The following is a 27,500-nucleotide window of genomic DNA, read 5'->3' as shown; positions in this document are numbered from 1 at the left end:
AGTGTTTCCACTCACCAGATCATTAACTTTGTTTTTCCACCGAAACAAAAGAAAACGTTTGCATGATAATAGATCTCAATTCCCAGAGGATTAGTTGGGTACACCAACACGGCCGCCGTTCTACTGTTTAGGTACACCAACATGGCCTCCGTGACGTCACATGAAAACACTCTATACTGTCACCTGTATTTTGTTTTTGATCACTGTCTCTGGCCCCCCGCCCCTGAATGGTGGTCTAGTATTTAGCTTAATATTTCTCAAAGTTTATACTCTTTGTTATTGATATTCCACGAAAACGATGTACTGACTCTTGCAACTTTGAAGATTAACATGAACGCAATTTTGCATACCAAAATGTTTTCAAGCTTGAGATCTCTGTGGATAATTCCTTGTTGGTGTATGTAATCCAGTGCATCGGTTATCTGTATCAACCATTGACAAACTTCTCCAAAGACACCAGGATTACTAGCTTTCCCTGGACAGCGTTGTGGTTTCTCGTAAAGTCGACTCCTCAAGTTCTGCTCGCACTTTTCCATGACTAAAATCACCCTGGTTTTGCCGTCGTCCTTCAGTAGCGAGGTTCCATAGAACTTTACAATGAAAGGGTGTCTCAATTTTCTGATGAAAAGAAAAAAAAAATAATGCGAAGGCATAGCAGGGTATACGAGACGTCAAAAAATAAGTCTCGTTGTAAATGGGTATGAAAATTAATTATAGTTAAAAACACGCGTCAGAAAGATGCAATCCCTCAAGTTATTGTTCAAATTTTCCGCTTTCCTTCAAGAAATTCACTATTCAACCTGTCAAGAAGCATAATTTTAAGAAAGGGATATAAAGTATGCCTTGATATAGATGTTGCCGGTAGAATCCTTTCTCAGGTTGAATCCGTTTTACCTAGGTTAAATTGGTGATCCTCATTTCACCTTGAATACGCACTAAGATGAATTGAAGAAACTTTTTTTGGTGCCTAAATTAATGATAGAAAAAAAAATTGGCTCAGGCTAGAATTAGTTTCGGTTATCATACATGGATATCAGTTGACTTATTATACAAAAGAAAATAATGAATAGAAATGTGTTGAATTGAGCATGTTCTTCGTTGTAGTGTAGTGGTGAACCGGACACAAGACTATAGATCTGAAGGATCCAAGTTCGCGTACCAGTAAATCTTTGTTCCCTTACTATGTTGTAATGTCGAAGTTGAAAGAATAAGTGTATGAATTCAGAAATCAATAAGATGATGCGAAACATTGAGAAGATGTGTTGAGGTGCGTAAGACAGAGCTTGAGGGAAGGTCCTTTTGGGGGGCGGGGTTGACAGCTCTTTTTAACCATGTAAAGTGCACATTAAACCTCGGTAAAATAAGCATCACCAATTTAACGATTCAACCTGAGACCGGATTTGATCGATAGATGTCTATCGCTCACCTCAGAAGTTCAACTTCTGCTATGATTTCACAGGCGTTCCTGGGATTAAGTGCCTCACTGTACACCTTCATTGCAACGGGATGGGCGTGTTGATCTTTGGTCATAGTTCCTTTGTACGCAACTCCAAACGCACCACTGCCAAGGCGATGGGATGCGTCCTCTTTTAAGTCCAACGTTTTCCTATTGACATCCTCGCCAAAGACGTCCTCAAATCCGAATACTGCAAGATTTCCTCGAAACTCAGTAGCGTTGTCCAGTAGTGGCCTGTAGATTTCAATTATCTCCTTTTTCCCTCGGGTTTCATCGTAGAGTTGTTCACATAGCATTTTGTCAGCTTGGATCAGCTGTGGAATACGAGCTTTGATATCCTGAAGACAGAGTTTGGCTTCTCGCAGTTGTTCTTCGACGAATTGCCGAAGAGAATTGTCCTTCAAGTTCAATTCGTCGAGATATTCCGCCGATGCCTTCGCCATGAAAGCGCACTTATCTTTTTTGAAGGTCTTTATGTTTTTATTGGCTACGATAGCCTTTTCTATTTGATCGTGAAAAAAGAAAACGGCAACAATAAACAGTTCACCAGTGAAGAACATGTGGATAATATGGACAATTTCCTTCAAACATAGTTGAGTGCCACCTACTTTCTGAGCAATAACATTCTGAAGATTCCACAACTGCTCCTGAACAAAATTGTAGTGCACCTGAAAGCGTTTTAAGAGGGAGTTTCTAGCTTTTGAGAAGACCTGATTATCCTCTTCCCATTGCTCGATGATGCCTCGCATCCGTGCTGAAAGCACTTTCCTCATTTGGTTTTCGGTCGCTTCCCAGAAACGTTCTGCTTTCGGGACGTCGTCCAGGGTCCACGAGGTAAAGCGCTTCTTCACTTCTTCTGTAGAGAGATATTTGGAGAGCTCCATTATTGCACCATCAACGCGAGTATTGAAGTCTCGTTCAAGTTCTTCCATTTCTTGGGTTTGCCATCGATCAAGACCTACCAAGCGATCGCAAATCTTTCTCATCATTTTGAAGAAGACCTCTGGTTTGTCTTTAGAGGCGTTTGACACGAACGCTTTGGCTTGCAAAATTATTCGAGAAAGAAGAACGTCTAACCACCTGCGACAAAATTTCAAGAGAAGCACCTAATTTGTAAATGAAAAGAGGGTAGTTCGACTGTTAATCAGAGAAGGCCCACACGAAAAAGCTTAAATGATTTCAGAATGGGTAGTAGCCAAAACGCGGGGCCGGGGCCGGGGTCGGGGTCGGGGTGCCTTTTCTTTTTCCCATTTTTTTTGGTTTCAATTTTTAATCGTTATTCTCCTGTTGGTTTTTGCGATAACCTGACTTAGTCTTTTCGAAAATCGGAGTTTGTTTTTGGAAGTTAAGATCATTTCCGGAAATGCTGAAATTGGAGTTTATGAAATATACGCCAACTGCCAAAAACACTGAAGACTCGCTGATCTCCACACTTAAAAACAGCATTGCAATGTTTACTTCTTGAGAAAAATAAAAAAAATGTGATCGTCACGCAGTCACGCAAAGTTTAAATTTCCTCGTTGCTCGTGTTGCTGTCATGTTGTTGTCTGTCTTTACTAGAAACGGTTTGTAGTAAAGCCAGAGTCGCACGGGAACTTGCTAGTCAATTCTATTCGGACGTCACGGGATCGAATCCAATATCACTATAAAAAACAGAACAACATTGAAAACAATTTTGCGAAAACAAGCAAATGATAAATGTTGTCTGACGACTATCGTGGAACTGTGGCTATGTCCTGTTTCGTTTAATTGTATTGCGGAGGTTTTTACGAAGTAAACATTAAAATGTGCTTTTAAAATGTGGAGCTCAGCGGATCTTCAGTGTCTCAAGGAGTTAGTGTATATTCCCCACAAAAATTCCAATTTCAGTCTGAAATTCTCTTAATTTCGAAAAACAAAGATGTCTCTTTCGTAGATTCCGTATAAATGAAAGAAAGATGCCAAACATTCGAATATAACATTACAGGAGAATAACGTCAAAAATTGAAACAAAAAAAAATTGGAAAAAAAAGACACCCCGACCCCGACCCCGACCCCGGCCCCGGCCCCGGCCCCGCGTTTTGGCTACTACCCAGCAAACCAGGAATTTCATGGAATGATTTTTTTTTTAATTTCTTTTTATCATTTTTTTTACTTTAATTGGAAAACAACTGGTAGGTTTCTCGGGGAGCGGCCTTTAGATCCACGAAACCCCATGAGTCTATGATAGAATCTCAACTTTACAATGCAAAATTTGACTTAGAGACATGTAGGTTACGTACGTTCCCTACCTCCAGTGAATTTCCAGCCGACATTGAATGCCTTTTAGTACCATAGATTTAATTCCTTCCATCAAGAAAGAAAATTCGTCAGTACCAATCCCCTGGTTTTGTTGTTTGGTGGCATTTAATGTGGAAATGCAGATGATCTGTGATGCAGGATCAAGGCCGGGCCAGCATCGTTGCAGATTCCTGACTATGTGGGTCCTGACCTCTTCTGCCTCTTTGTCGGGTACCTGGTCCCACTTGTTGCAAACGAACAGAGCACACTTTGACGGCAATTGGCCCTTTCCCTCAAGATATACATTCCTAACATTTTCCAGCAATTTTTGAAGCTGCAATTTCAAATATTGTCACGTTAACACCTTTTTAGCCAGAGACACCTTTTACGATATTTTATCTCATTTTATTAACAGAAATGCCTGGCTACAGACCAGATACATGTATTTGTAAACGTTAACAGGTTCCCTACGAAGACTTTTGTCTGTCCTCAGCCCGTCAATGGTAACAGAAATATTTCCAAGTTCCTTGACGAACCCCTAGAGATTTTTCGCCAGCTAAAAAAGGCATTCTACAGTATCCTTGTCGAAGAAATTCGCGGAAATCCACAACATTCTTTTAGTTCAAGTTCAGATGTTTAGGATTTTTTTGTGTAATGTTTAAAAAACGAGCAGCATTGTTTTATCGGGTTTAAAAACACAAAGGGTAGCCGAGTGTTTTAAGACCCGATAAAATACGTGCTGCGATTTTTTTGAACGGCTTCAAAAACATTCAACAAAAAGCGTGTCCATCGGGAGTCCGAACAAAGGTTCAAATTGTGAGGGGAATATATTAGCATACAAAAAAAACAAGTGTACCTTATAAGCAGAATGGTAATTTTAAAGCATGTTTTTTTCCTTCAGTCCTTTCTTTGTTGCAGTCCGATCGGATGGTTGAAGAAGGGGGGAGCGTTACCTGACATCCCGAAGGACGGCTATTTTGTGTAAAGACCGTTTCATTTGAGAATAAGCGATAATAGACCATTTTGCAGTTGTAGCTAAGTTACCAGGCCTAAAGAATGGAAGCGAGGCTGTCGGTGACTCTGTTTTGATACAAACCTTCGTGCTATTGTAATGTTAATATGGACTAATTAGAATTACAACAACACAATTTACATGATAAAAGCAATGTGGGCTGTATCAATACAAGGTCACCGGCAGTCTCGCAGCCGTTCATAGGCTAGGTCGCTGAGCAAACAACTGTAAAATGGCCTATTGCATTATTTGTGTATTCAGCCCCGCAATTCCCCGTGACTGACATCAAAACCGCCACCAGGCTTTTTAGAATGATCGTAGATTACCAGGTATAATTTGAAGGTTCACACACGTGACGTTTTATCTATGTTTTGATAGGCTGTTGGGCACATGAATTATTTATGAGTTTTTGAAGTATCTTTAAAATATTCTTCTTATTGAATGTTGGGCTTCATGTTCTCCAGACAATGAAGAATGTTAATGTCTTTTATATTTCCTGTGGTCTGTTAACATCCTAAGATACAAACATTTTGGGGGTGGAGAGGGTGATTTTGGGCATAGTACATCGTGCCTGCTGTTATGGACAACGGTGATTCCAACTTTGTGTCTCTGAATGAACTTAAAGGATTTTTTTTGCGTTGAATGATGGACGTGAATTCTGATGGCATTTTTTAAATTCTTTCCTCGTGAGCGCGAGTAAACAGCAGTTACCTTATGAATTCACTGAGTACACGATAACTTCATATGGTATATTTTTGAAACAGTTTCACAGCTTTATTAAATTACTTACTCTGTCTTTCTGAACTCCTCCGGCATTGCAACTGTTAATAGTGTAAATGAAGGCAAAGGCTTGAGGCAAGTATTGAGTGACGATCTCGTCCATATTTTCAGATTCTCCAACACCAGGACTGTCAATAATAACTATTCCTCTCTAAAATATAGAATATCAAAAAAGGACAACACAAAGGTTTTGGGTTATTAATTCCGTGTAGTAGGGAGGACAAAATCATTTCGTGTTGGTTATGTTTGTCATTACTGTCAATAATGAAGAGTCTTTACCAAATAATTACCTCTAGTAGACTGTGAGGCCAAAATAATTCAATCTTTTTGTATATTGAGCATTCCCCGGGTTCGCTCTTCAGATGAACATAAGGTGAAATCTGCTCAAGGTAGCTGTCCCCTTGTGGATTGTCTACTAAGTGGATGACTCTTGTGGGCAGACCCGTTTCTGGATCCTTGTCCTTGAAGTGGGCCACAATTTTGCGTTCTTCTCCAAACTTAAGTTCACATATGGTAGAGGTTGTACTGAGGACAGAATAAGGACAAATTTCCTCTCCCATAATAAGATTGATCAAGCTGCTTTTTCCAGAACTCGTCTCACCTATGATTGTAAATGTTCCAGTTAAATTTAAATTCGGGTTAATTTCAATTTCAACCTAGATCATTTTATTATTTTATTATTTCTTTTAAGTTGATGAAATTTGTGGGCAGGCAGGTTAATGTATCCTTGTCCATGAAGTGGGCGACAATTCTGCGTTCTTATCCAAAGTTAAGTTCTCATATGGTGGAGGTTGTACTAAGGACAGAATAAGGAAACATTTCCTCTCCCATAAAAAGATTGATGAAACTGCTTTTCCCAGAACTCGTCTCACCTATGAGTGTAAAAGTTACAGTTAAATTTAAATGCAGGTTAATTTTCATTTCAACTTATGTCATTTTATTTTAAACTAGGTTGAAATATCAACAAAAACCCGTCAATTATTGAGGGGGACATTGGGGTGTATTAGAAACCGCAAAACCGAAGAAAAAATCATCCAAAACCGCAAAACCGCAAAAAATTTCGGCCAAAAGCGAAAACCGCACACAAAACCGTCAGAAAACCGATACAACGGTGACAAGTGGGGCATACAGAGCAAACTACACTAACATTTTATTTAATCAAAGTATTTGTGAATGTCATGGACTTGTCTAAAGCCTTCATATCTTTTAGTATCTGCTAAAATCTTAGGCTTTATTTCTGTCGCTCTCTCGAGCCCGGACTTTATGCGGTGTCTGTGCAGTGTATGTCATTTGCAGACTGCAGACAAATAGCGCTAACCGTTTTAAAATGGGTTTAAAATGGGTTCTTAGACTTAAATACTATTTATCAGCGCTATTTGAAATGGGATCAGCGCTATTTGTCTGCAGCCGGCAGTCTGCAAATGTCAGACACCTGACTTTGTGGGCTCATTTTCCGTAAAGCAGCTGGTAATGGAGCCAAGTTAACTTAGAAGAATTTGCACACAAGCCCTCTCTAAAATTGCAATTTTGCATTACCAAAAAGCTATAGCTCTGGAAACTTCAATCGAAAATCTCTAATTGAACATTTCTAGTTGATAACTAAGACCGGACAGTTTGGAGATTCGAATGGAATTCTTGCTGGCCTTCATCAGAATCACTAGCTTCCTCACTCATTTCATGCTCATTCAGATCTTCATGGGGTCCTTCATCTTCATCCACTCCGCACCAACTCGGGCGTCATTCAACACGCCTGATCCCCTACCGTGACATTTAGTTTGTCACGCATTCCTCTCAATAACTTTGGCGTTTCGCGGCTATAGACTGTTTTCATGTGGCGTCTCCGGGAATTGAGCTCTATCATCACTCAAACGTTTTCTTTTGTTTCGGAGGAAAAACAAGGCTACTGATCACGTGAGTGAAAACAGGCATCTTGTCCCTATGGGACCTTACATTCTATTTATCAGGCCCTAGCACAAAGTCCCATTTCAACTACCGCAATGTTGTTTTGGGGAAACTGTGGAGTAACTTTGCAGGACAAACTGCAAAAACTACAAAACAGAGCAGCCCGTGTCTTGACCTACCCTAACTATGACGCTGATGTCAACAATTTATTTGAACTCTTAAGATGGAAAACCCTAGTCTCTCAAAGGTAAATTGAAAGAGCAACAATGGTATTTAAATCCCTAAAGGGACTAGCACCTGATTATCTCTGCTCGAAATTTGTCCATCGCGATTCTGGTAATTGTTTGAGAGACTCTGTGAATAAGGTAAATGTTCCGCAACCGCGCACAAACTACTACAAAACAGCTTTAGCTATAGTGGCGCAGTTTTTTGGAACAGTTTGCCATTAGAACTAAGGAAAGCAGCGTCCCTCAATCAATTAAAACGACTGATTAAAGAGGTTATCTAAGCCATTATTCTAAACACGGCATTCATGGAAAGCAGCTTTATTGTATGATATTGAGTAAGATAGTTAATGTAGTTTACATAGTTTATCTACACTTGGTTTTAAATTTTTAATTGTACATATGGTTTTTATATGGCTGATGAATTGTACCGTGGTTAAATAAAGATTAAACACTCTATTCGAGATCAATTGCCGCTCAAATCTAAGAAACGGGAAACCAAATAGGACAAAATAGGAAAACCCAAAAAGCACATGGATAACAAAACCGAAAAACCGCTCGTATTTTCTACGAAAACCGAAAACCAAAAGCAAAAAAACGAAAAATCCGCAAACCGCAATGAACACCAAAACCGAAAAACCGAAGTCTTTTGGCACAAAAACCGAAAAACCGATCTAAAAAATAGCCAAAACCGCAAAACCGAAAATCCCAATGTCCCCCTCATAATTAGCAAGTACGTGTAATACATTGGTAAGTAGATTGGTCCTAGAGGTGAGTCTGCAGTCCGCGGTCTGCAGTTTGCAAGTGTCAGATACCGCTCTCCTTCAATGTCTGGCTCATACAACTTCTTCCAAAATGGCCGCCATTTTAGTTTTATTTTTTTTCCATGCAAATTGGCCCTTATGACCTCGTTTAAGGTTAAATATTCTTTTGGATTTTACGTTTGAAAGAGAGGCCATACGGGCTAATTTGCATGGAAACAAAAGAATACTAAAATGGCGGCCATTTTGGAATAATTAACGTGTATCCACTTTTTCAAATTATTGACCATTCCCCTGCTCTGTATTTGACGTAGAAAGGGGGAGAAAGTGCTGCCTTTGTAATTGTACCCGCAAATAGTTGGACTTTCAAGTCTTCTTGGATAGGGACTGTAAGCCGGAGGTCCTGTCTCATAACCCTAGCTGCATACCAAATAGTATGGGACGTTAATAAAGAATCCACTTACTTCTCGAAAAGGGTAGGGGACGTTGTCCCCGGTGTTGTGGTCTGATCTAATCCGGTCGGGGGTATCTTTCATTTCCTAAATAAACTGTAAACTGCGTAACAAGCAGTCTTGCCAAAGTCCTCCACAAAAAGCATTATAAATTAGTCCTGAAAAGCCCCGAGGAGAGACACTAATAACTTTACTTCACTTCACTTTAGGTGTGTTTTGTCCACTCATTCGTGCCTTTTTGATTTCTTTTCTCCGAGATATTCCGATATCCACTTCATATGGCATTTTGGCAATTGTTCTGTGAATGGTTATGTTTTTGTTACAAGAGGTTTCTCCAAGGTGATGACACCAGTGGTTTGGTGACGAGTTCTTTTCTTTGATTAAACTGCAAAGGTTATCTTTTGTTGTTCTATTTGCCCGTGCCACCATCCTTTTTTTCACAGTGCGAACGCTGTGTTTGCGGCGAAAATAGGTGTGTCATCATGACTAGACAAGATACTTCGTTCCCGTTGGATTTTGCATAGCGACGTAAGTAAACTTCGTACAACATTTGACTATTTGTCCTTTAAAGTCAAGAGTCCACATCTTGCAAACAATTTTGCTTTTGTTGAACTGGAGACTCAGATCATTTTCATTCTTCTTGAGATAAATTTAGCCACCCTTTAACTTCTTTATAAAGTTCCATCGGCGGCCATATAACTGTGTGGATGAGCTGAAATTGTTTAAGTCCCATTTTCTCATTTACGCATGTGCGAAATTGTGGAAAGGTGAAGGAGGGTGTTTCTTATTATCAATTTGTTTATTATCCCCCCATCGGGATAACTGTGTGGATGAGCTGAAATTGTTGTAAGTCTCATTTTATCATTTACGCATATTCAAAATTGTGGGAAGGTGAAAGAGGTTGTTTCTTGTTATTATTTTCATTCTTATCCCCCCCCCCCCCCCCAAAAAAAAAGTCCAGGCCCCACTTTTTTTTATTAGATCCCCCAAAAAAGGAAAAACCTTTTTTTAGACAGTTCGTAATAAGCTAGGTTGAAAAAATCAACTTAGGCTGATCAGAAATTAAAATTAACCTGAATTTAATACAACCTGTAACATAAACACAAAAGAAACATGGTAGATCAGTGACTGTATCCCGGTGACAGCAAAGTTGACTAAATCATGATTCATTTTTTCAGATAATTTCTACAAAATTTAAATAGATATATACCTGCCACAAGAAGAAAGTATTCCTTTCGAGTCAGTTGTAATTTTTGATTTTTGATGTTTTCTTTAACGTTTGGAACTTTCATTTGCAGTAAATTAAGGAATTTTTCATCCATCTTCATCAAGCAGCCTTCTGTATTTTCGAAGAGTTTCAGTAAAATGTGCCTTTTCCTTTCATCTTCGTCTTTGGCTTCAGACAAAATAGAAAAGGCCTGAAAAAAGCAGAGAGTTTCTCCTTTATTCGCTTCCATGAAAAATAATAATAATCGGAGCTCACTATGGCAACTAAGAATGCAATACTTTCAATACTTATCATTTACACATCGAATTAAGGTGGCTGACACCAGGTTCAACACTTGAAAGAAACATTCTTATCGCAAGGATTGACACTACAATACTGTATCACTTAACAGCAATATTTAGGTACCATATCAAACACCAATTCTCGCTGAAAAAGATTTGGTCATTTTTGTGACGTAAAAGTGGCAACAGGAAAGCCCTGCAAAACTCTCCATATTTTGGCTTTAGCTGCTTATATCTCAAAAACGAACTCGGTGACCCCCATTTTTTATTTCTGAAATGTAATCAGCATGCCCGAATGAAACTATCTTTGTGCAATAAGAAATTGGAGTTCGTTTTTCAGATATGAGCAACTAAAGCCAAAATATAGGGTATTTTTTTGCAAGGCTTTCCTGTTGTCATGGTAACTTGTCACGTCCAAAAAATGACTGAATCTTGTTCAGCAATAGTCTATGTTACACATAGGTTGGTACTTTAAGTGAGGTTTATTAAAGTGTATCATAATAGTGTGTAATTATATCATGGATGTATTAAAGCCTTAAATTGTTATATATAAAGGGTACCATAACATTGCTGTTAGGTGATGAAGTGTTGTAGTGTTAATCCTTCTAACTAGATGCTTCTGTGAAGCATACACTGGCTTGCCTGTGGTACGTGCTACAGAAAATCAGAAGGCACTGAATTGTGTGGTATTGAAATACAGCATTCCAGTCTCTGAAGAATAACAAATAAAAGAGAAGCGAGAAACATTGGCTTCTGGGCTGACATGTTGATAAATTTCAAGTTCCCTCACAACTTCTTTTCACCACAAGTGTGCCCTATGAGCATCCGAAAACTTTGTAATACTAAACTTCAATGAAGTCAAGCCCTGTTTCGCGGGGTTAGTGTTGGGATGGGAGACCAAAACAATAAACCCCTCATAAAAAACAGAAACATCTGACCGAAATTACTATTAACGCTAACAAATGCAAACTCAGCAAGGTACAGATTCTGTTAGCTTGCTTTATGCAAAACAAATATTGATGAAAAGGCAAATAAATATTGATACACAGTTTTCAGAAAGAGCAGAAGGAAGTTTCCCGGACGGTCGATCGAGAATAAAATATTTACGACATGAAAACAACATTAATTTTGAACCGTAAATATAGAATATAAAAAGTTACGATCAGCGACAAACATTTTGGGAGATTTTTGCTACGTTCAAGTAAATTGCAAAATCGAAAGTGACATGGCCGGAATTCAGCGGGCGCCGTGATTAAGTTACCGCGGCATGTTTACTCGCCAAACAGTGAAGCATCTGTGTCAAATGATGGCAAGATACCGGGTTTTGTAAGTTTCTTTTTCTGCCAAGTGTTATAAAGTTTGACAATGAAATGGGCGAAGTCAAAACAAAGATCACAATCGCCCAACTCTTGTTTATGCAAAGTCAAAATTTACTCTCCAAGACACGTACGACGTTATTTATCACCAGGTAATTCCATCATTTTGGAAATAGCAGCTACTTTATTATTCATCTCCGTCACAAGTTTTCACTGATTTTGGGCCTCATTTTGTTGAAACTCAAGCACGCTTCCAACAGGTCTGTCAACCCTTCCTGCTTACAGAGCAATACTAAACGAGATGCTTCTGTGAAGCATACACTGGGTTGCCTGTGGTACGTGCTACAGAAAATCAGAAGGCACTGAATTGTGTGGTATTGAAATACAGCATTCTAGTCTCTGAAGAACAACAAATAAAGGAGAAGCGAGAAACATTGGCTTCTGGGCTGACATGTTGATAATTTTCAAGTTCCCTCACAACTTCTGTTTACCGCAAGTGTGCCCTCTGAGCATCTGACAGCTTTCTAATACTAAAGTTCACTGAAGTTAAGCCCTGCCGGGCGGGGTTAGTGTTTGGATGGGAGACCAAGACAACATTCCCCTCGTAAAACAGAAGCATCGGACCGAAAATACTATTAACTCTAACAAATGCGAACTCAGCAAGGTACAGATCTTATTAGCTTGCTTTATGCAAAACAAATATTGATGAAAAAGCAAATAACTATTGATACACAGTCTTCAGAAAGAGCAGAAGGAAGTTTCCCGAACGGTCGATCGAGAATAAAATATTTACGACATCAAAACAACATTAATTTTGAACCGTGAATATAGAATATAAAAAGTTATGATCAGCGACAAACATTTTGGGAGATTTTTGCTACGTTCAAGTAAATTGCAAAATCGAAAGTGACATGGCCGGAATTCAGCGGGCGCCGTGATTAAGTTACCGCGGCATGTTTACTCGCCAAACAGTGAAGCATCTGTGTCAAATGATGGCAAGATACCGGGTTTTTGTAAGTTTCTTTTTCAGTCAAGTGTTATAAAGTTTGACAATGAAATGAGCGAAGTCAAAACAAAGATCACAATCGCCCAACTCTTATTTATGCAAAGTCAAAATTTACTCTCCAAGACGCGTACGACGTTATTTATCACCAGGTAATTCCATCATTTTGGAAATAGCAGCTACTTTATTATTCATCTGCGTCACAAGTTTTCACTGATTTTGGGGCTCATTTTGTTGAAACTCAAGCACGCTTCCAACAGGCCTGTGAGCAATACAGAGCAATACTAAAAAACTTCTCCCATATCACATTTCAACCTTAAGCTCGAAAATTCAATACACAACATGATATTATAATTCACAAAGGCAAAAAATACCACAGAATCCTTTTCCAGCGAAAAAATCATTGAAACCAACAACATATTTGCTCTTAGAGGCGAAAACCTCTTCCTATTTCATTGCGTGCGTGAAGACAAGAAACTCAATCGTGTCAAATTACCATGTACTTCAGGTAAATAGAGCTCACTTTGATTTCGTCTCGACGGGCGATAGATTGTTGTCGAAGTCCAGTACTCGTCGCTTTTGAGCTTCCTGCCTAGTTTATCCAACTGACTTTCCATTATTGAGCTCCATAAGGGTATATTTTGTTTAAGGATCCACTAAAACGCCATTCGCGTTACATGACTTTCGACGCCATTGCAGGTTCTACTGTGTCCACCAGAGAAATCTACGCAGTTCCACTACCCTCTCGATCCTAAGAACTTACGCGTAGAAGGCTCTATGCACAAAGACACCACTTACCAGGGGAGTGACAGGCAAGACTTTTACCCACACGGAAAAAAAAAAAAAACTAAAAAAAAGAAAAAAAGAAAACAAACAAACTAAACGAAGACCTCGACTGGTTTGCCATAGGCAACCCAGTAAAAACTTCTCCCATATCACATTTGAACCTTAAGCTCGAAAATTCAATACACAACATGATGTTATCATTCACAAAGGCAGAAAATACCACAGAATCCTTTTCCAGCGAAAACTTTATTGAAACAAACAACATATTTGCTCTTAGAGGCGAAAACCTCTTCCTATTTCATTGCGTGCGTGAAGACAAGAAACTCAATTGTGTCAAATTACCATGTACTTCAGGTAAATACTGCTCACTTTGATTTCGTCTCGACGGGCGATAGATTGTTGTCGAAGTCCATTACTCGTCGCTTTTGAGATTCATGCCTAGTTTATCCAACTGACTTTCCATTATTGAGCTCCATAAGGGTATATTTTGTTTAAGGATCCACTAAAACGCCATTCGCGTTGCATGACTTTCGACGCCATTGCAGGCTAAGTTAATGATTCTACTGTGTCCACCAGAGAAATCTACGCAGTTCCACTACCCTCTCGATCCTAAGAAAATACGCGCAGAAGGCTCTATACACAAAGACACCACTTACCAGGGGAGTGACAGGCAAGACTTTTACCGACACGGAAAAAAAAAAACAAAAAAAAGAAAAAAAAAGAAAAAAAAAAAAGAAAACAAACAAACTAAACGTAGACCTCGACTGGGTTTGCCCATAGGCAACCCAGTAATAACAAGGTCTCTTGAAAGTGTTGAAACTGGTTTGAGCCACCTTAAAGGCACACCCAAATTGCGTTACACGGCTGAATTGAAAAAAAGAAAGAAGAATTCGAAGTTTCTTAATCACTTCCATAGACACACATGCGCCTGTAAGGTTTACGTTTTTGCCTTGAACTCCTGACTTCAAGGTAGCTAAACTCCCTCGAGAGATCTCGAGAGTTCAGCTACCTTAATTATAACTAGATGCTTCTGTGAAGCATACACTGGCTTGCCTGTGGTACGTGCTACAGAAAATCAGAAGGCACTGAATTGTGTGGTATTGAAATACAGCATTCCAGTCTCTGAAGAATAACAAATAAAAGAGAAGCGAGAAACATTGGCTTCTGGGGTGACATGTTGATAATTTTCAAGTTCCCTCACAACTTCTTTTCACCACAAGTGTGCCCTATGAGCATCCGAAAACTTTGTAATACTAAACTTCACTGAAGTCAAGCCCTGTTTCGCGGGGTTAGTGTTGGGATGGGAGACCAAAACAATAAACCCCTCATAAAAAACAGAAACATCTGACCGAAAATACTATTAACGCTAACAAATGCGAACTCAGCAAGGTACAGATTCTGTTAGCGTGCTTTATGCAAAACAAATATTGATGAAAAAGCAAATAAATATTGATACACAGTTTTCAGAAAGAGCAGAAGGAAGTTTCCCGGACGGTCGATCGAGAATAAAATATTTACGACATGAAAACAACATTAATTTTGAACCTTGAATATAGATCGTTTTCACCGTCACGCAATAAAAAAAATAAATCAAAAACTATCCAGTGCAAAACGCTAAGAAATTGTTATCTTATAGAAGATAAAGAAATAAGACACTTGTCCAAGTTTTAGGCCTCTGCGTTTCCCCAAACTTCACATATTCGTCGAAATGTTTCGCAGGCCGGAAAATAGTGTAAACATCTGGAACTGACTTTGGCTATCTAGGCGACTGATTATCACTACTGAAAAAACAAGTATTTACATAAGCACTTTTCCTAATTCTCTAACTTCTAAAAGGGCTCAAAATCATGAGATAAGTATATATTTTTCAACAAACTTGATGGTAGCTTTGTGTCACGCACCTACATAATCCGGAAATTCAAAATGCTCTGGTTTCCAAACGAAGCACGCTATTGAGCTGTGAAATTGTCAACAGATATAGATATGCCGCCTCTTATGCCTGATGAGGATAAAAACTTTGGTGGATCTTTAGTTTTAGATTTCGGAAGGTGATGACGTCACGTGAAAACGATCTATAGAATATAAAAAGTTACGATCAGCGACAAACATTTTGGGAGATTTTTGCTACGTTCAAGTAAATTGCAAAATCGAAAGTGACATGGCCGGAATTCAGCGGGCGCCGTGATTAAGTTACCGTGGCATGTTTACTCGCCAAACAGTGAAGCATCTGTGTCAAATGATGGCAAGATACCGGGTTTTTGTAAGTTTCTTTTTCTGTCAAGTGTTATAAAGTTTGACAATGAGCGAAGTCAAAACAAAGATCACAATCGCCCAACTCTTGTTTATGCAAAGTCAAAATTTACTCTCCAAGACGCGTACGACGTTATTTATCACCAGGTAATTCCATCATTTTGGAAATAGCAGCTACTTTATTATTCATCTGCGTCACAAGTTTTCACTGATTTTGGGCCTCATTTTGTTGAAACTCAAGCACGCTTCCAACAGGCCTGTGAACCCTTCCTGCTTACAGAGCAATACTAAAAAACTTCTCCCATATCACATTTGAACCTTAAGCTCGAAAATTCAATACACAACATGATATTATAATTCACAAAGGCAGAAAATACCACAGAATCCTTTTCCAGCGAAAATTTTATTGAAACAAACAACATATTTGCTCTTAGAGGCGAAAACCTCTTCCTATTTGATTGCGTGCGTGAAGACAAGAAACTCAATTGTGTCAAATTACCATGTACTTCAGGTAAATACTGCTCACTTTGATTTCGTCTCGACGGGCGATTGATTGTTGTCGAAGTCCAGTACTCGTCGCTTTTGAGATTCATGCCTAGTTTATCCAACTGACTTTCCATTATTGAGCTCCATAAGGGTCTATTTTGTTTAAGGATCCACTAAAACGCCATTCGCGTTGCATGACTTTCGACGCCATTGCAGGCTAAGTTAATGATTCTACTGTGTCCACAAGAGAAATCTACGCAGTTCCACTACCCTCTCGATCCTAAGAAAATACGCACAGAATTCTCTATACACAAAGACACCACTTACCAGGGGAGTGACCGGCTAGACTTTTACCGACACGGAAAAAAAAAAAAAAAAAAAAAAAAAAAGAAAAAAAAAAATAAAAAAAAGAAAACAAACAAACTAAACGCAGACCTCGACTGGGTTTGCCCATAGGCAACCCAGTAATTAATACTTACAGGATCACATGGATGTTGGTATAGAAGGTGTCGTAAGTAAACTGCCTATGTTAAATTTAAAATTCTTGCTCTCGTTTGTGACCCCTTGGCGTTACACTATTGCTACAACCCAAAAATAAGACACTGTTTTTCTTGGCGTATATGTTCTCGGTTAAATCCGGTCTCAGGTTGAATCCGTTGTTACCTTGGCTAAATTGGTGATCCTCATTTTACCTAGGTTGAATATGCACTCTACCTACTTTAAAGCAACTATCAACCCCCCAAAACGGATTCAAAACACCTATACCTTCCCTCAAGTCCTGTCTTAAGAATCTCAACACATCTTTTAAATGTGGCGTATCATCTTATTAGTTTCTGTATTCATACACTTATCAATTTAATATCAACATTACAACATAGCGGGAGAACAAAGAACTGTACTTTGCACTTACCGGCACTAGAACTCGGACTCTCCAGATCTATAGTGCTGTGCCTTCACTATTACACTGCGACGACGAACATGCCCAACCCACAAAGAATTACTTAAACTAACCAACCCAAACGGTACTATTCTCTTACAGTCTGATTTGGGCTCCTTTGACAGGTGGGCAACAGATTGGCAAGTGAAATTTAATGCAAAGATATGTGAAGTAATGAGAATAATGCACAAGAACGACAAAACCGAACACTCATATTACTTGTCTAACACGTTATTAAAATCTGTAAATTCGTATAAGGATTTGGGTATTAACATATCAAGCGACCTAACTTGGTCGTATCATGTAGATCTAACAGTAATTAAACAAAAAGCCAGTAGAATATTAGGCTTGATAAAATGCAAAGTTGGCTGCAATAACATGGTAATTTTCTCTATGTTATATAAGTCACTTTTAAGACCAAGTTCACAATATGCTTTTCCGGTATGGGCTCCATATATATTAAAAGATAATTCATCTGTGGAAAAAAATCAATAAGTAGAGCATCACAAAATTGCCTTAGAACAACAACCTCGCGCGCGAGATACCTTACGAGGAGAGTTGCAAAATGTGAAACTATTGGAACTCTTTAGAACATAGATAAGAGTATTTGTCGCTGATAGAATGCTGCAAGATTGTATTTGGTCTAAATGGCTTAGATTTTAATGATTATTTACAGCCATAATGTAGAAGTAAAACAACTAGAGCCAATCATCAATATACTGAGATCCAAACGGAATCAGCTAGGGTATATTGCTTTAAGTACTCTTTTTTCGCAAGAATCATAATTTAAAGCCTTGCAACAACTTACCTGACCATTCAGCCGCCTGTAATGACTTACGAATATTTAATAATTTTAAGTTTCAAGAGTATGCAAATATTAACAACCCACAAGCACACTAGCATTTTTAATATTTTAAAAGTATAAATTTACTTTTATATACGTGAAAATTTGATCGCGCAGGAGATCATCATAGCGTTAACCTCAAGGTCTTCATATTTCAATTTTTACTGTAAACCTTTTAAAAAAAATTTCTAGTTAAGGCTCTTCTTGTTTTGACCGACTGTCTTAGCCTGATAAAGTTTTGTCTTCTTCATCCAAGTGTATAACAGACGAACACACTCGGTGTGAAGACTTTTCAAAATTACATAAATTGCACTCAGTAGTAATCGGTGGCATCAGTTGCAGTTCTAAGAAATCTACTCGAACGAAGTCGTATAATCAATCTATTTCAGGCATTGCAAGCGTTCTACGTTTTGTAAAAAGGGTGCTTTTTGATCAGTGCCATGATGTCGTCTTGTTGCTGGAAACTGATTTCCTTCGTACATTGGAGATTATGAATAAGTAATTTCAAGAGGACCAGAACTTTGCATCTACAATAGTTTGCTAATGACGGATACATTACGAATTTATCGGTGGTTACCTTTCCAGCATTCCAACTTGGCTTTTTCGAAGTTTGGTGTAGGACATATGCCTCTTTCATTTCGTCAAGCGTTTTTAAACCTTTGCATGAGATGCCAAGCGCTTTCATTACTTTTTCACCCATTTCTAGGATGTCGTCGATCTTCCCAATCTCTTTCTGTGTACCACTCGCCATGTCGCATTAATGAATAAATGCAAGTATTCCGTTAAGTTCAATTCTTGGGTTGAATCAGTCTTAAATACAAAGTGCAGAAGATTTCACGAGACGATGACAAAGGGAGTGCCGTTTTCACAAGACAATACCCCGGATGTTGCTTTGCAAGGCGCTTTAATTGGTTCAAATTCAACCTTGCGGTTTTACTCTTTCTAGTCACGCACTCGCGCTATCGATCTAAATAGATCGATTTTCTGAAAATTTCGTAGAATCGTTGCGTTACTTCCGATTTACGTCAAATTTAGAACAATGAAAGTTTATACAAGTAGCCAATCACTGGCCAGTTTTTAGAAAAATCGGTTGCTGTGGCATCGTTCTATGATCTTGCAAAAATTGCCTTCCATGTCCATCCAACCCGAGGGCAACACGAAGGGCAAAAAAAACAACGAATTTTAGTCTAAACGACAAAAAAATTACACAGAAAGCTTCGTTATAGTCAAGCGAAGACATTTGGATTGCTTTTATGGCAAACTGTAAGGGATATTCATGTGAAATAAAGGTGAGCGTCTCAAAAGTTTTGTAATGAAATTAGTCTCCACGTGGCGTTATGAAACCATGGGCCAGAAACGTCTTTCCCACCTTCCAAATTACTTCCAAAACCTACTTTTTGCGTAGAATAAGCTTTTATAATGATGTTCTTGTCTTCTGATGGAATATTTTTCAATTCGGGGACTTTTTATGAAAAAATATTTATGACCGACTGGAAGCGTCTATTGCGTGGCCCAAGGTTGCCCAAATCTGCCCATAATTAGATTACGCTTTCATCGCCTTCGCTAAAAAAATTCGTAAAATATTTGCCGATAGATCAATTTCTCTGAAACTTGGAATGGTGATTGCTAATGAATTTAGAAAAAACTTTCCTTCGGACGAAAAATTGCTGTGTTTTGCAAAAGAATTCGACGAAGAGAAAGTGAAAAATTTTCGGTTGTATTTTATGTGCTCTAGAATGTTTACATTTGACAAGCGCTAGTATGCAAATTTTTACAGAAGGTATTAAATTGCAAAAAAATATCTGCTGGCAGATTGTTAAGTGAACTTTATTTTAAGCGTTTATTTGGACTAAAACGATGCAATACGAAGCGAGAAATATTATTTTGAGTCCGAAGAATAAAAAACAAAAAAAAAATTCGCGGGAAAAGGAAATTAAAGGGCACTCAGACAAGAAAGGGTTTTAAATTCATCTAATACTCGATTGAATTTATCGAAACCTGAAATTCGTCAAAACGTTGAATTCATCTGACTGTTAAATTCATCGAATAATCGACTGAATTAATCGAAACCTGAAATTCATCAAAGCGCTAAATTCATCGAACTGTTGAATTCATCGAATAATTAAATTCATCAAAACGAGGCCCTTTGGCTCACAGGTCCTCACACGTTCGTTCGACGAAACAGACCTGTCCTTGCGTAATATGTAGCTCTAACAGTGCACGATATTGTTTTGGTATTGTCTATCAATGTAGTGCCATGGTAGAAGTCTTGGGTAAATAGTCTGAGAAGACATGTGGTTACTAGCAAAGTACTGAACCCAGAAAGATTGAAGAAAATAAATGGGAAGTGAGAAACACTGGCTTCTGGGCTGACATATTGATAAACTTCTTTTCACCACAAGTTTAAGCGTGCCCTCTGAGCATCTGACAGCTTTGTAATACCGAGATTCACTGAAGTTATCCCTGTTGGGCGGGGTTAGTGTTTGGATGGGAGACCAAAATAATATACCCCTCATAAAACAGAAGCATCGGACCGAAAATACTATTAACGCTAACAAATGCGAACTCAGCAAGGTACAGATTTTGTTAGCTTGCTTTATGCAAAAACAAATATTGATGCAAAAGTAAATAAATATCGATACACAGTTTTTAGAGAGAGCAGAAGTAAGTTTCCAGGACGATCGCTCGAGAATAACATTTTTACAAAATGAAAACAACATTTATTTTGAACCGTGAATATAGAATATAAAAAGTTACGATCAGCGACAAACATTTTGGGGGATTTTTGCAACGTTCAATTTTGTTATTGTACGTTTTGGCTGCACAAATAAATCGCAAAATCGAAAGTGACATCGCCGGAATTCAGCGGGCGCCGTGATGAAGTTACCGCGGCATGTTTACTCGCCAAACAGTGAAGTATCTGTGTCAAATGATGGCAAGATACCGGGTTTTTGTAAGTTTCTTTTTCTGTCAAGTGTTATAAAGTTTGACAATGAAATGAGCGAAGTCAAAACAAAGATCACAATCGCCCAAGTCTTGTTTATGCAAAGTCAAAATTTACTCTCCAAGACGCGTACGACGTTATTTATCACCAGGTAATTCCATCATTTTGGAAATAGCAGCTACTTTATTATTCAACTGCGTCACAATTCTTCACTGATTTTGGGGCTCATTTTTTTGAAACTCAAGCACGCTTCCAACAGGCCTGTGAACCCTTCCAGCTTACAGAGCAATACTAAAAAAGTTCTCCCATATCACATTTCAACCTTAAGCTCGAAAATTCAATACACAACATGATATTATAATTCACAAGGGCAGAAAATACCACAGAATCCTTTTCCAGCGAAAAATTTATTGAAACAAACAACATATTTGCTCTTAGAGGCGAAAACCTCTTCCTATTTCATTGCGTGCGTGAAGACAAGAAACTCAATCGTGTCAAATTACCATGTACTTCAGGTAAATACAGCTCACTTTGATTTCGTCTCGACGGGCGATAGATAGTTGTCGAAGTCCAGTACTCGTCGCTTTTGAGATTCCTGCCTAGTTTATCCAACTGACTTCCATTATTGAGCTCCATAAGGGTATATTTTGTTTAAGGATCCACTAAAACGCCCTTCGCGTTACATGACTTTCGACGCCATTGCAGACTAAGTTAATGATTCTACTGTGTCCACCAGAGAAATCTACGCAGTTCCACTACCCTCTCGATCCTAAGAAAAAACGCGCAGAAGGCTCTATGCACAAAGACACCACTTGCCAGGGGAGTGACAGGCAAGACTTTTACCGACACGGGAAAAAAAAAACTAAAAAAAAAGAAAACAAAGCAAACAAACAAACAAAACGCAGACCTCGACTGGGTTTGCCATAGGCAACCCTGTAACTAAATGATATTCTGATTATAGGGAGCTGACTGCTGGCATGCAATTACAAGCACAGCAACCGCTAAGGAACTACGTTATCAATGAACAATACACAAACACCATAGCAACTCCTACCATATTAGGCGAACCGTGAAAACAACAGTTTGCTGCTACTCTTTGGACCGCAGCAAACAATATGTTTCCCGTATTGCCTGCATACAAATAACTCAACGACTCAGACAACTATATTTTGGTTAAATAAGAAGCTGACTGCTGTCATGCGATTAGCGGGAAACAGGAAAACGTGGTAGAATTTATGTAACAGACTACAACCCTAAAGACTTTGAAACAAGTAAAAGGATTTGTAAAGAATCTTCAACATAACGGTCTTTTGTGCATTCGGATTTCCATGGACCGTGGCGCTTCCAACAGCGCAGCCACCTGCTCTAAAAGAGTGCAACTTATTTTGGTGTTGCTTGGCACAAATTCCTTGAGCAAACCGATGATAAATTCCTTACCCCTTACCTTACCTATGCTTGTCTTAACCATAGGTTTAAAATACGTAATCCAGGTTCGAAGGTAGCATTGGGATACCTGCTATCTGAATATACCTCTCCAGGTTGGCTAGTGGGGAGGTGACATTGCCCGTTCTACCAATAACGACTTCCTTGCCCTTCCTGTATTGATCGGTTTTACTTTGTGTAACCTGGATGGTCAAGTGCGAATCACTGATGACCACATCTTCAACTTTAAGGGGAAAAAACCACTAAACCCAAAGAAACCGGCGTATAACAGAAACGACGTTACGATATCCTTAAGGACGGTTAAGTCGTTATTTTGTTGATACTTGGAGCAGCCCAAGTGTACAAACGAAAAGTAGGACTGATCTTTCTTGACTATTGGTTTAGACAACTTTAGCGTAATACCTCTTCGCTCCTTCGACTACGGATTTAACTTAATTTATAATGTAGTTTTTGTGATGAAACTATAGCGGTTTTACGATGAGGCACCTACACGAACGTTGTGAGGAACACAAATTTAATTCGTCTAGCATCAAGAAACATTTCACTAATAAACACGATTGTTTGCCTGATAATATCAATCAGCACTTTTAAGTCTTACGAAAATGTAAAACTAAACATGACTGTTTAATTTAATTTACGCTGTACATTAGGGAATTGTCACCCTATCTAAATGTCCAAAGTTACTCAATCAAGGCAAAGTTATTTGTATAACATTCTTTACAACACCCACCCTGCGAGCAGAGCCTCCTTTTGTCTTTTTCTTTACTGAGGAGGAGAAAAGTAGGCTCTGCCCGAATTGCGTCAACTCTTTGAAGCCGTCGCAGCCCGAACTTCTGGATTAGTCAATCTTGTTTTCTCTCGTCAAACCGGTTTTCCAGTGCGAGCGTCCGTTTAGTGACAAAACCGATGGTTATAATTGAGCCAGCTGGCATGAAAAACCAAGATGGCGGCGAGATCTGGCATATTAGGCTTGGGTTCGAGACTGTATCCTGGCAACATGCAGCGTATATTCAAAAAAGATCTTACTCGATTCATGCAGAGCCTTTCTCGAGAACGCCAAAATCGAGCAAGCAAAAGAAAGGCTCTGCTAGCAGGGTGTGCAACACCTAGTATGCAAATTATGCTTTCCATCTATTTAAACTCTAGCACTTGTATTTATTTATCACTTGATAATGGCGTTACGATGACTTCGAAACGTCGTAAAAATAAAAATCTTGTCAGTTTCATTTGTTTTTCTTTCTAAGCTTGTGCATGACATTTTTATTCTTGGTCTGGAAAAGTTGAAAACTATAGAGGTCAGAAGGTCAGCTTGTTTTTATTTACAGGATAAAGAAATTGTTGTTGGAAGACTAGGTAAACTTAAAAGATAAGAAATTCTAGCAACGTAGAGTAAGATCATTTCATGTAATGCTACAAATGTGTATTGCGCGCGCCACACTGAAACTGTCTTTAGTCTACTTTATACTCGCCAATCGCTAACCGCTTGCGTTAAGCTTATTTACCAAGTACCGCGCTAGCAGCAAATTTAACTATCCCGCCTTGTTGTTTCCATTGCGAACTGCTTGGGCATAAAATAAATATGAGTTGCTTGCTTGTCAATTAAGGTCCAGTTAAAAGTTCAAACAACTAAGTCCCACGCGAACAAACTGTATTTTCCTTTTGAATTCACTGCAGACGTAGCTCCAAGCTTTATAGAACAGCGCTCGAAATGAAGGTATTCTGATGTTTTTGTGATCGAAATCTATTGAATTTCACAGAATAATCCTCCTCGAGGGTCTTTGAAGTGTTTTTTAATTTCCCTGACAATTTTTTTCTAATTTTTCTCTCGAGCGCAAAAATAACGCAACAATACTTGCCCATATATGGAAGTAGACGCTCCAAATTACTTCCCGGAACAACAACAAAGGCCCGCAATGTAAAGTGGGTGAGTAAGGTTCTTTAACTCCTGCAGCGGATAGATGTGTGTTACATTAGCTTGTCGTTGTAAATGGTCTAGTCCAAGGGGCTCTTCCAGACCGGTAGGCACGGTTTCTAGCTTATTAGCCTGAGCGCGAGCGTCGGCCGGCCTCCTTCTCGGCTTTCTCAATCTTTTAAGAGTCGTCGTTGTTTTCCGCTAACGCATTGTCAATATATTCGCCTACGGTTTTCCACCCGTACTCGGACCAGTGTGATACAAGAATAAGCTTCTGTTTCTGATCGATTAACTCGATACCCAGGGGCACCCAACGTCAATTTTCGGAAAATATCTGTTCGGAAGACAATTTGAGATCTAGAATTTTCGGAACATTTGTTGTAAAATTTCTTGCTTGCCTGCCTGTCCTAGGATTTTCGAACATCTAAAAAATGGTATTAATTGCCCATTTTTAACGGATTTTTTACCCTAAAAAGGTCACCTAGAATTTTCGGGAGCCTTGTTTCTGGCTGAAATTTTCGAAAAGGTAAGTTTTGATCCCTATAATTTTCGGATCACTAGACTTTCAGCTAGGAAATCCGAACAGATGAAAAATTTTTAGGGGATAAAAATATGCCTATATATATCTACCGTTTAAATACTAAAATACGTTTAACGATGCTATGTCTAAGCGGTTTTGAACTATGTTCTCGTTGGGTGCCCCTGGATACCTTTGTGTAACTTTGCAAGACAGGCGTCTTGTTAAATGTTGGCTTGCATGGCTTCTTTTGCTTCGGATATGGCCTCCTTAACTGTTCGTTGTGGTTAAACTGTTGCTCGTGTCCCTTTTTTTTGACTGACCGAGGCTCGGTAAATTTCATACGCTTAACTTTGCACATTTGTGCTTCATGGGCGGACCCAGAGATGCTCTCAAGCCCTCGTTTTGTGGTGTCCAGCTTGCTGTTCATTACGCTCACGAGTATTTCGCAGCGAGAAAAAAATACATACCCGAAAGTAAGGTGATATCGTATTCGCAAAACGTCGGGGGATAAAGGCCGTCCTATAGCGTCAGGGGCCCCCTATCGTTACGGCACATTGATGTAAACCAAAAAACTGTTTTCAATACATTGAGTAAATCAGTTTCCCTTGCCATTGACATTAGTTGAATGTCCTAAGTTCAGAAGCAAGGTAATGATATACTTGACAGATCGTAAGTGAAACATATTTTGCCTTTCGCTATATTATTATGCAGAGATGCCAGCCTCGACTCTGGATATCTCAAAACTGAAGATTTTTTTCCTTTGAGCTCCCTCTGAGCACACCCCCTTAAAAGATTCCGGCAATATCAGCGCCCATACTCACTAAGAGTGTGGGGAGTCAGGGTGGTTTAGTGGTCATCAACCGTGCCTCCCACCTCTGTGACCCGGGCTCGACTCTGGCGTTGGGTCGTATGTGGGCTGAGTTTCAGTCGATCTCAATCTGACTCCGAGGGTTTTTCTCCGGGTACTCCGGTTTTCCTCCCTCCTCAAAATCGACTCCCGGCCTATTCCATCAGGCTGTGGTGCTGTGCTCCGAGGTCATACATGGGTCGTGGTCAGGGGCCGAGCGCCTAGCCGGCAGCACAGCTCCTTCGGTCCGACCTCGTTGAGCTGCGCCCTTCGTAATTCAGTCTCCGACTGCGAGAAAGGGTGATTAGCAGATCAGATATTATTTATTATTATATTATTTTATTATTATTAAGAATAACTTGGATCCATCTTTCAGCGACCTTTATATCCAAGCGGAGTGTTGGTACAAAGAAGAATCGCGTTTTGGTTTGCCACAAATACCTACAATACGTACATATATGAAGCCAGAAAACCTGTTTTTTTGTTAAAGCTTAATGGTTTGCATTCTTGGAAAACATGGAGTTAAATTCCAAGTTTTTTGCAAGGAACCAATCAAAGTTTACGTCTGTCTGCGAGATTTGGTGAACCGTATGGTCAGTTTCTGGGAGAGTTCAAAAGCTAACAAGATGCTTCTTTATGCGTTTACTCGGAATACCATGTGGCGCAGAAATGACGTGCTACATTTCAGAAGAGGTAGCTTTTAATTTAAGTGACATTTAAATTTGCCAAGTACGGAACAAAACAAGTAATTTAAACAACTTTTCTGAAGTCAGTTGAAGTGTGGATGGCCCTTCATAACAACGGATAATGGACTGGTGAACATCGTTTAACGTTTACAAATTTAAAAAAAACGGTGAATGTTAAACATCCAGTTGAATAAATAGACAAATAAATAAAACTAGTACTGGACATTAACCTGAAACTATAGGGGTAGGTTATTTCGTTCTGAAACAGAAATGACGTGGATCTACAGGATGCAGCGTTATGTCTATTTAAGGTGATTCCGTGGTTTGCATTGCGCAACCCTACTGCGCATAATTTCTTGTATCATTGGTGCACGCAGGAGCGCGGGCACATTGATAAAATGGCGGGTTTTCATTGACGCTAAGCCTAATCCAGCAAGGAATGATTATTTTCGCATGAACGAGTACGGTGACCCCCATTTTTTATTTCTGATCACATATTTGCTAAGAACGGTGTTTTCATGGAGTAGTGAAAATTAAGCAAAAATCTATGTCCAAGTTTTTGGCAATTTCTTAAAATTGTACGGAAGGAGCCATTACGACTCGAACAGACCACACCTAAGTTAAACCAAGTAAGTGTTAAGTACTCACAAAGGCATTTTAAAACATTTTTCAGGTACGTACTTGAATGAACCATAGAATAACATCACGTTGTGCGTTATACGTTGGATTACATTTATAAAATCAAGCTAAATTAGTCCAACATTGGGGGTGTGTGCAGCAATTGTCAAAGTAGCTCAAATAGCCGTATTCGTTCGTCTGCGTCGTACAATGGAAACAAGCACGGTGACCCCCCCCCCCCCCTCCCCCTTCCCCCCGGGCTCCCTTTTTAATTACATTTTTATCATCTCTTTGACATGTTACAAAGTTTCATCGGAAATGTGACAAGTTCTATTTCTAGGGAATCAACTTAAGATTTTGCGGGATCTAGTATATAGCGTAACAACAGATAAACTGGTTTCAAGTGAAAGCAGTGAAGCAAGGGAGGGTGAAACACTAGTGTATACGTAGCAACACAGAAAGCTTGTGAAAAACCCTTAATGTGGGTACTTGAAAGTGTTGTGGCTGGTGACCTCCAGCTCTAGGTAGCAAAGTTAACATGAAGATCGTGAAA

The 27,500-nt window shown here is 39.1% G+C and overlaps 1 protein-coding gene across 2 annotated transcripts in view; it reads right to left on the bottom strand.

Annotated features, from left to right (window-relative positions):
• The window catches only part of LOC138003523 (uncharacterized), a 23,610-nt gene extending 4,758 nt beyond the window's left edge, over positions 1–18,852 (bottom strand). The window contains exons 1-7 of one of the 2 annotated variants that reach the window (XM_068849631.1): positions 18,555–18,852; positions 10,057–10,264; positions 5,798–6,108; positions 5,518–5,658; positions 3,727–4,049; positions 1,427–2,536; positions 351–618 (exon numbers count right to left, since the gene is read on the bottom strand). In XM_068849631.1, coding sequence (XP_068705732.1) covers positions 351–618; positions 1,427–2,536; positions 3,727–4,049; positions 5,518–5,658; positions 5,798–6,108; positions 10,057–10,264; positions 18,555–18,728 — 2,535 coding nt within the window. In that variant the 5' untranslated portion in view covers positions 18,729–18,852. The remainder of the gene's footprint in view (positions 1–350; positions 619–1,426; positions 2,537–3,726; positions 4,050–5,517; positions 5,659–5,797; positions 6,109–10,056; positions 10,265–18,554) is intronic. The other variant, XM_068849632.1, reaches the window with a different exon arrangement.
• Positions 18,853–27,500: the final 8,648 nt, after the last annotated feature.

The sequence above is a fragment of the Montipora foliosa genome, chromosome 5 (genome assembly GCF_036669935.1).
Source record: "Montipora foliosa isolate CH-2021 chromosome 5, ASM3666993v2, whole genome shotgun sequence".
Classification (NCBI taxonomy): Eukaryota; Metazoa; Cnidaria; class Anthozoa; order Scleractinia; family Acroporidae; genus Montipora; species Montipora foliosa.
Note: the sequence above shows the minus strand (reverse complement) of the source record. Positions and strands in the feature narration are given on the sequence as shown.